At 37.6% G+C, this 10,396-nt stretch overlaps 1 protein-coding gene across 9 annotated transcripts in view; it reads right to left on the bottom strand.

Moving 5' to 3' along the window:
• The window catches only part of SETD5 (SET domain containing 5), an 83,538-nt gene that overhangs the window by 23,288 nt on the left and 49,854 nt on the right, over positions 1–10,396 (bottom strand). For all 9 annotated transcript variants that reach the window (XM_040628524.1, XM_008697927.2, XM_040628523.1 and 6 more), the window contains 5 exons: positions 10,090–10,173; positions 8,893–9,150; positions 7,924–8,244; positions 7,267–7,509; positions 1,971–2,100 (listed from right to left, as the gene is read on the bottom strand). In XM_040628524.1, coding sequence (XP_040484458.1) covers positions 1,971–2,100; positions 7,267–7,509; positions 7,924–8,244; positions 8,893–9,150; positions 10,090–10,173 — 1,036 coding nt within the window. The remainder of the gene's footprint in view (positions 1–1,970; positions 2,101–7,266; positions 7,510–7,923; positions 8,245–8,892; positions 9,151–10,089; positions 10,174–10,396) is intronic.

Raw genomic sequence — 10,396 nt, forward strand, 5'->3', positions numbered from 1 at the left:
TAGTATTCCCATTTTACAGAGGAGGATCAGAGTTGCTTAGTAACTTGCCCAACATCATGTACTTAGTAATGGGTAGAGCTGGTCTTCAAATTCAGGTCCATTGGATTCTTTCTGCTGTATCAATCCATTTCCCTTTCTTTCCCCACCCCCAGAGGTGGGAGGGGAGGGGGGTGGAGAGAGAGAGAGAATGAGAGAATCTTAAGAAGGCTCCTCGTCCAGCACAGAACCTGATGTGGGGCCTGGTCCCACAACCCTGAGATCATGACCTGAGCCAAAATTAAGAGTCGGGTGCTTAACCAACTAAGCCACCCAGGCACCACCGTTTCCCTTTCTTGATTATCTCTTTGGTCTTTCTGAAAAAACATAACTAGCAAATAAAAATAATCCCTCAGGATCTATACTAACTTGCAGCAATATACTAAGTTATTCATTTGACTACTGCTTAGTTTAATTAAGTATTTTCCTTCTGGTTATGTTGCTCCTTAAGGGCAAGGTGTGTCCTTTGAATGTTTCACACTGTTAAAGAGAGCAAAAATTCAATAAAGGTTGGTGACTAATAGTCCTAATTCCATTCCAACTGGGGCATGTAGTAACAAAGACACTTTGCCTATGAGTCTTTGCTAGTCAGAACATGAACTGCTATACAACCTCCCTTTCCCAGCCTCAAATACAGAAACACAAATGCAAATGTGCGTATGTACATATACTCGATAGAAGATTTCATTTACGTTATACTCTCACTATACTGTAAAAGCTTCCAATAAACTGATAATATTGGTGGAAATCTGGCATCAGCATTTCTTTTATCTAGTTTGAGTAAATCTCCCTAATCTTTGATGTAGAAGAAGAGTAAAATACTTTAAGAATAAAGATGAAGATAAGATAAATAGTATCATTTATCTTCCAGATATTCTACACTGGGATTTTATTATCCTGGGGTTATACATGTGAAAATTTATAAGGTATAATCCAAATTAAAGATAGAAGAATTAACTAAGTTAATAATTTGAAAAAAAATGTATTTTTAATAGCTTACTTTTTTCCACATACTATATAGAATTTTAACATAAAGCAGATATTACTAGTAAAAATCTACTCAAGTTCATATTTACTCAGCAAGTCAACGAACAGTAACAGTGAAGTAGTTTTTATGAAAATCTGAAATATTACATCATGTTAGCCGTGATCTTACATGACCTTTAGCAGCTAATTTATTTTATTTTTGTTACATATTATTCACAAAATTGATTTACAGATAAACTTATGGAAATCACAGAGAACTTTTCAATTAAGCTGAAATTGGCAGGAGAAACTTTGGTAAAAAGACTGGTGCCAAAATAAGTTAGCATCACAAGTTCATGCACCAGTGCTCTAAACTGCAATTTAATTAAAATTACCCTGTAAGAATTACTGTGAAAACCGATGGACCAGATGATTTTTTAGGACCTTCTCATTTAAAAACTCACAAAGACTTTATACTGGATTCAAAGCCATGTCTCCTAAAAAATTTTACACTAATTGTGTAAGCCCTTTTGAAAACAATAACATCTTAAGGATTTCTCATTTACTTCATTCGCCCCCTGCCCCTTCAACCAAGCCCCACCCAGCTCAATCATATGCAATCTTTATTGTTTCCCCAACAGTGCCCCATCTTTCTTGCTTATTTCTCCTCTTATAAACATGGATACAGATTTCCTAAACTTACTACTTTAAATGTATCTAACCTTTTTATAACCATTTCTGCTGTTATCTGTACACTGTCTAGTTCCTTCTTTGTCGGCGTGGGAAAACTGTTCCCTGACTTGAGATCTCTCTCTTCCTCTGTAAAGACAGATGTAAAGTAACTATTTAGATAACAATGTTTTTTTTTTTTTTTTTGTATCAGACTGTTCAAGTACTCAAACTGAATTTTTTTACATGGACCTGAAATAATCATTGCTTATGTATTCAGGAAGGTTTGAGATACATACCTGCATTATCTTTGCAGATACTAGAAGAGTTACTATTCTCATTACTTTGGTATAGGTGCTGAGCTCTAGTCTCTTGGGGTACAGATGATGTTTGAGTCATCCCTTCTTCCAAGGCTTGCTTTATCCAGCGCTACAATGGGAAAAGAACCAGGGAATTATCAATACTCATTTAAAACTACTTAGTAAAGCTATTTTAAATACATTAACCAGATCATTACATATCAACTGGTGAGAGATGCACTCCAACACACTCATTGAGTTCCACAGTCAAGTATTTTTTGTCTTGCGTTTCAGCATATTAGAATATTGCCCCATCAATTCCTTCTACAGGGCAAAATTGAGATAATCTGGATTATATATAATGAGATCCCATCACAAAACCAAAACCAGTAAAAAATGAGTACTGTTCAACTTTTCATATTGCTTAGAATGGGGTAAACGGGAAGAGATTAAGAAATCTTAGCTTTCATTTGAGAGAGAGACTTCGATCATATAGGATAAAATTAGTACATAAAATAAATGCCTCGAAGGAAGATAAAAGATCTCTTAAGAATTGTCTGCCCTGTGCTGAGGACATCTGAAGAGACAGTAGAAAAGATTCACAGGAAGACTCTGGATGAGAATAAACAGCTCTTCAGTACAGGTACAAAATACTTCCAAAAGGTCTACTCTCAGATGGAATAACCTGTGAGTTTTTTCTCCCTACTAACTACTTTGGTTAAATTAGGCAAGAATAATGCAAATCACCAGAATAAATGAACTTCTGTAGAAATCAAAAAGGGGAAAAAGTCAAAAAGAGCTCTCTAATCAGTCACATTTTTTTGTAATCTAAATGATGAGATATAAATTTAGGTCAGAAAGTGAGCCTGCAAAGATTAGGATAATAAGATTATTCATCCTGGGGAAGAGAGAAAATTTCTTACCTGTAATTGTGTTCTCTTAAGATACACAGTTGTAGGTTGCTCACCACTCTGTGGCTCTCCTGCCCTGACATAAGACAGATCGAATTTTGATAAACATCAATTTCTGAATCAGACCCTCCCCCAAATAGGAAGAGCAAAGGTGATTATAATTTTACACCTTTAGAGAACAAGTATTACAGGTAAGTAAATATTCTCTTCACCAAAGAGAGCAAATAGAAATACCCTCTTAGAAACTTAGGAAATAATCATTTCTTAGAAAATAATATGAAGAAAATTTCACCAAGAAAAATTTTAGATCATGTAAATAAATGGCTTTGTGGTCTACCAAATGAAAGCAAAAATAAAACCATAAACACGAGGCAATAAGAGTGAGTAAGCATATAAAAAAGAGATCTCAACAGTCAGTTGAATCATATCAACATTTCATGATATGACCAGGTCTCTGAAAAGCCAAAATAAGACCAAGAATGAACTCGCTTATACACAGAATACTGATGTCAAGATGAACTGTCAGAACCACAGCACCTTACAACTTAGGAGAGACCATGGAGGTCACTTTGTCCAAAGCACTCATGTATAGATGGGGACAGTTAGGCCCAGGAGGACAAAATGAGTGAAAAATCCTTGGTTATAGATACCTTTAATACAAGTTTTTCTTTTCAGAGCAGATGACAGGACTCACTTGGGGTCACTGTGCTTTCCTCCAAGAGAAGATTTCTTAAATTTCCAGTGTCAAGTAGACGCACCCATAAAAGAATTTACATTCTGGATCTGATGACTACAAAAAGGGAAAATAAAACCAGGACAGGGGCATTCTAAGGAGTAAGATGCTGCTATGGTTAGCTATAAGATCAAACACAGCAAATATGATCAAACCCATTCCTCCTGGCCCTTCTGTATGTCTATATAACATTTTAGAGCTGATAAAAAAAAAAAAAAAAAAAACTGGAACATTTGTTTGTAGCTAGCAAGTTCCGTAATAACAAATTAGATACCCTCAGCACCTCAGTTCTAGCTGCAGTTATTAGGTCAAAAGGATACTTCCTCCTTCTCCAAAACTCTTATACAGAGTTAGAAGCTCAGAGAGAGGTGAGAGAAATGTTTTGATGAGTCTCATTACTAGGGGGAAGGAGCAAGGAAGTTAATTTGGGTTTTGGAGTCCAAAGATCTGGACTGAAACTTTGCTGTGCCTCTCACTAGCTGCCTAACTCTGGGCAATCCATCTGAGCCAAAGTTTCTGGATTTATAAATCAAGGCCAATAACCCAACTTCACAGAGTTGTCACGAAGGCTAAGTGAGAATGCACATGAAAAAAGCTTGTAGCTTATCACTAGGCGCACATGTTTAGTGAGGACCTGTTCAACTGAGTATGGAGATACACGGATTATATAACCCCCTCCCGCGTACACAATAAAACACCAATGCAAAGCGAAGTGCTTTATTTTCAGTCAGGATGGTTTTCTAAGAAATCTGGGAGACCAAACCCCCCCAGCCCACATGTATTATACCTACAAAGTAAAAGCTTAGAGAAGATTTAGAGAGAACAAGGAAGGACACTACTGAAAGGCTTACTGATCACTCATAAAATCAACGTTTCCATTCTTAAAATAAGTGAAGACTCAATATAAGATATGCCATAATGTGCTTTTTAAGAACCATGATTCAATATAATTTAGAAACTCCAGGGACATCAAAATGTTCTGTCAAACACTCTAAGAATCTGGATGCAAATACACAACATGCCACTTTACATGGTTTTTAAATGATGAGGCTTTTACATCCTTTAATCAGATAAGAAACAGTATGCCTATCAGCAATACACACTGTTCTAACTAATTCCATGGAGTGTTTTTTCTCATCTAACATATTCTTCTCTGAGAAAATTTCAGAAAATTATTACAATTTTGTTGAATAATGCAGATCTTCTCAGGTCCTACATTAGGACCTAAGTGTCCTTTCTAACCAATCTAAGAATAACTCTTTTCCATCCCTACCTAGATTAAAGCAGAGTTCAATTTCTAGATAAAAGACCCAATTTCATTAATTTTGTGCTATAAAAAGTGAAATTTTAATTTTGTAATATAATCTGGAAGTTAACAGCAAATATTAAAGCTGTGACTTAACCTAATGCAAATCTAAACTTAAAAAATTTTAAAAGACCCAATTTAAGTAAGATAATTCTGCTAGATAACTCAGCATACATATCCTGAACTCTTCCTGAAGACTAACACGACATATAGAGATTAAAGTGCCTGAGCAGAGCCTGCAGAAAACAAGACCAAGGATGGTCAGACACATTTGGAGAATAAAACATGGACATGAGTTAAATGGGATTTTTATCTGTTGTCAGTGGAGATACTAAGATGAGCTACAGAGACAAATCCTAAACCATACGAGGTAAAAAGAGTTCTAAGAAATGGACTGTCATCAGATTTGAAATCAAATTCCTACATGTTTTTGGTTTTTACAGGACTCTGCCAGTTGGAAAATCAAGACAGGAATACAAAGATTATAACCCAGCATCAGAATGATTAAGGTGGCATTTCAAAAGGCTAGCCCATACTGCCTACAATTCAGACTTCATTATTAATCTGTACTAAATAACTATCTACCCTTCTCAAAGGACCAAAATAGGAGATCCTACTGTCTGGCTTGATAAGATGCTCCAATAGTTAACATCCTTAGAAGTCTAGCATTATGCCCAACCAAAGACAGAACAAAAGAAAAAAGCTTCTCATATATACCATTATCTGCACTTTCTCTAAGTGTTCAATAGCACTCTAAAAATGTAGTTGAGATTTTGAGCTGTTAATCTTCATGAGGGAATGAGCTAAATGTAATAGGAAGATTAGTTTGGCATGCCATACCAGAGTTAACACAACTCTACAATTATTACAGAATAAGGTTAATCATAATGCTCATCAAATGCAAACAATTTTTTTCCCTTCTCAGGTGATCTCTGAGATCCAAGGTAAATGACTTGGTGTAAAAATTTATCCCCAGAGACCCAACCCTCCTTTATCGCTTAGGCAAATTTCTAGTCTTATTTTTTTCTTAAGAAAGATGTCATTGTTTTTATTCTTGACACCTGGAAGTTATTCATGTGACTGTGTTATCTATAAAGCCTCTCTTTTGGCAAAGATATCATCGTCAAATTTCTCCTTAGGGGTTATTCTACTTGGGAATTTCCCCCAAATAAACCATTAAGTGACTCAAATACTTAGGTAAGATGTGCAATTAGGAAGACTTTCTTCAGTGTATGCTACCCATTCAGTGGTAGTGCCCTTCCTTTGTGCACAGAACCCTGTTGCCCTCCTCCCCTCCATATCCCACACCACTTTATCTTATCTTTCATACCCCCCACCCCCAAGAAATACTTTCTGCTCTTTGGGGAAAGAGAAAAGCTTTAAGTTTGGAGGAGTCAGGGAAGACCTGCCTGGAGTTGGAGACTTCATCACATCAAATAATCTACATGCAGCATCCTCATGTACGTGATGCCAGTGGAGGAGGGCAATGGCAGACACTGAGGAAGGCAGCCTGAATCCAGATCTGAGGATAAGAGAAAAGGGTGTTCCAGGGAACAGACTCTACCTCAAAGGAAGACCAAATGAAAGGGTGTCCTAAACTTCTAGAAACACAAAAATGACATTATAGGTCTGAGGGAAGTGATCTATTCCCAAGAGACACCTTTGAAAAATATGCAGGGTTTCTGGGAATTCAGAAAGAGCATTCCAAAAACAACCATCAAACACTACTGCCACTAGATCCAAAAACAATATGTAACTAGACAGACAGTGGGGAGAGGGGGATAGAGAAAGAACGAGAGAGAGAGGGAGAAAATTTATAGTAGGTTCCGTATTTACTAGGGAATAAACAGTCCAACTTGTTATTTGATCAAGGAACAGAAAATATGCCAATTATAACAGGACCTTTCCTCTACTCTCACTCAAATGATAATGTAATTAAATTAATTCAAATCACAATTCAATCATTTTTACTTATGTAATATTGCTCTAGAGTACCTGGGGCCCGATCTCACACAGTAATCACAAATGGACATATTAACCAATACCACAAGAGCACACGCAAAACATCCCTCCCTACCCAGTCATCAACTGCTGTGTGCTCTCAACTCCGTACTTCATGGGCTCTCGGAAAAGACAACAGTGAATCCTCACAGATTGAGCACCAAAAATGCAATATGCATCCCACTTTAGTCCTACTGACTCTAGATGCATCACTATTCATGGCTGAAGAACTAACTCATTATAAACTCACATGGGAAGAGAATGGCTGTCTAGAAAATAAGTTAGATATGTCATAATTACAGGCATCCTAGGTTAAAAAAAAAACCCACATAAACACAGACATACCTTTTTACAGGAGCTGAAGGTGCCATCAGGCAGAAGGGGTCTTCGACGTCTCTCAGGGATAAAGGGTGAGCCAAAGCGAATGTAGTGTTTGGGGGTGGTGCAAATTAATGGGGAATGGATAAGACCGGGTAACATGTTCAGGGTTGTTGCCAGTACAGTTGGGTCCGTGGTGATACGTAAAGGGCACTCAACAGGGCATTCTTGCTTCTCTGCTTTGTCATTCAACCATTCTGTAACTAGATACTAAGGTAGAAAAGAGATCATTAGTTGGTGCTGCAGATGTAAAAGCCAGAGGCAGCAGTGTAGCTTACAAAGACAAACCTCAGCTAGAAACTAGGACAGAGGTAGATATAGCAGCTGCAGAGAGTAGGAACTGGGCATTCAGAATGCAAGGATATCTTCCTTCACCCTCTCCATGATCATTAAGGGAGCAATAATTCCAGTTATCAGCAATTTAAGCTCTGCCTAAAAGTTAAGGGAACAAAAGAAAGGTAGTAGGATGGTTTCAGCTTGCTGCCTCAAAGCTTTTTTATCTACAGCTTTTCAATCTAATAATACTTAGGTGATTTGTTTTTTTCTGGAGATTACAGGTCCTCTCAAAGTACTAAGACACAGCCCCTGCCAGACTGGACTTATGAAGATGTATTTGTGACTTACCTTTTTGGTTTTGGGGTATTTAGGTGCAGCACGGTTGACATGGGATCCAGTAAATGATACCACAGTTGGGTCAGACCCCATTAATTGCCTGTTTTCTCCTGAACTGTCTATATTTCCAGCTTCAGTAGGAGTTACAGAGCTGTTATTTCCTCCATCTTCCAAAGCAGCTTGTGACAACTCTGCCTGTTGTGCAATGGCCTGCTTCTGACGCTTTAGTCTTTGGGCTGAACTGGCCCGGTACCGAGAAATTCGACTCTTCGGTCGGGGCCTAGAAGGCTTTGCTGGAGGTGGCTTGGGGACTGGTTTCTCTGCAGCAACATCCTATAATAGCAGAGTGAAACGCTTACCAGAAATTTCTTATCAGCGAACATTCTATCCAGTCTCTTATTCACTTTAAGCATTCTGAATATTTAGTATTTAGAAACACTAATCTCAAATGTAATCCTTAAAAAACTTACACAATCAGCCAAAGAGCCTGTAGGTAGATGTCTATTTCTTTACTAGTAAGTATTTACAAAGTAGGTCAAAGTCCACTGAAAGTAGCTATCTAATTTTAGGGTTCTTAGCAGGGAAGGTAATTCTTTCCTTTGTTTCTTTCTCAGGTACTGAGGTCTTGCTTAAGGCTTAGAATTCATGGTCAGGGAAGGAAAAGAAAAGATGAGTTTAACCTGAGAATCCTATGAAAGGTCAGGTGCCTAATTGTGCTATACGGAAGTGGCAAAAGAGATGTGAAATGATTTTTATGAACTCACCACAAACAGTTTTATCTGGCAGAAACAGTATGTTACATTCTAGTCTAAAAATGTTTCATCATTCAAATTCTGTCTCCCTGAATACCACAAATCAGCTACGAAAAGTCTGCAATATGAGGTGAAGCTGAAAATGCTGATTTTAACTATTCCAAAAGACAGATAACTGACATTAGCAAAAGCAAGGATGTCTAAGGCCTGGAGTCTTCCCATCTCTTACCCCTGCTTGGGAAGACCTCCGGGTGTTCACTCCAACACTCTGTGGGGTGCTTGGGATGGCCATGTTTGAAGCAGGGTTGCTAACTTCAGGTTCAGGGGCTTCAGTTTTTGCCTCTTCTCCCACAGGGACCTCTGAAGTGGTGGTAGTAATCTCTATGTCAGAGCTGCTTTGTTCCAAGGGCTGATCCCGCCGCTTCTTTCTTTTCTCTAAGTTTTCAAAAGCATGCATGATGGCTTCGACCTTCCTATCTTCCCGGGTCTAGAAAGAAATAGCATTAGCACAGAAGGAAGCCTCAATAGGAGATGGGGATATTTTTTCAGAAACGTTATTAATGGAAATTCATAGACATTTAAAGACATTTGCCAATACAACGACACATATATCTTAGTGAACAGAAGTAAACACTAAAAATAAAACATTTAAAAAAAAAAGATTTATTTTAGAGAGAGAGCGAGAGCACATGTGCTCAAGTGGGGGAGGGCCAGAAAGAGAGAGAGAAAATCCCAAGCAGATTCCCCACTGAGTGGAGAGCCCAATGACGGGCTCAATCTCTTGACCGTGAAGCCATGACCTAAGGAGAAGAAGCTTAACTGACTGAGCCACCCAGGCACCCCCAAAACATTTCTTTTTAAATGTTGGAAACAGTTGTAGAAAAAGGCAAGGTCAAATCTAAACTTTTCAAAATGGTAAATTACTTTGAAACTTTAATAAAAGAAAAACAGCCATCAAAATTAATTTTTCTCTTGATTTTCAGAATTCAAAAGTAACGAAGTAGATCTTTCACTTCTCAGGACCAGAACTAAAGATGGCTGGCTTCAGCAAAAAAGAGAATTTCTGAATTCATGTGACCAAAAGTTTTATTTTTACATCAAAACTTACACAATTCCAGAAAAAGGAGCCCAAACACATGTGTTTTGTTCCAACCAGGCAGTTCTTTGGAAACTAGATTGTTAGTAAGAAACCTCTTAAGACCATTATTAGATAACAGTCACTAGATAACTACTCTGTGTGTGTGTGTGTGTGATAAAAATACATACGATACGTAATGAAAACTCCTTTATAAAAAAAAAAGGCCCAATTGTCATAAGCAGTTGATGGTACAGTATCTTGTTGAAGAATGAGATGATACAAACTCAGAAGAGAAGGGGTTCACAAGCCATAGGTAGCAGGAACCAAAGGATGTTAGAAGGTACCCACCCTTCTGCTATGAGCTGGGTTCTCCTGGTCATCGGTAACCTCTTCTTTCTCTTCTTCTGCTTTTTCTTCTGGATTGTCTATTTCCTTTAAAACAGAGGCAATATTCAGCTGTACTCTTTAGCTCTAAGAAAAAGCTGTCTGTTTTTTTCTGGTAGCTAGAACTCTAGAAACAACTTTTAATGCTTTATAGTGTTACTCATGTGAGTAAATGCATATAAGCACCATTCTCTGAAGTGAAATGTGGAAAGCAGCTAGAAGGATGTTCTTGACATTAAAAAAAAAAAAAAAAAAAAAAAAAAAAAAAGAC

Source organism: Ursus maritimus, unplaced genomic scaffold (assembly GCF_017311325.1).
Source record: "Ursus maritimus isolate PB19 unplaced genomic scaffold, ASM1731132v1 scaffold_14, whole genome shotgun sequence".
NCBI lineage: Eukaryota > Metazoa > Chordata > Mammalia > Carnivora > Ursidae > Ursus > Ursus maritimus.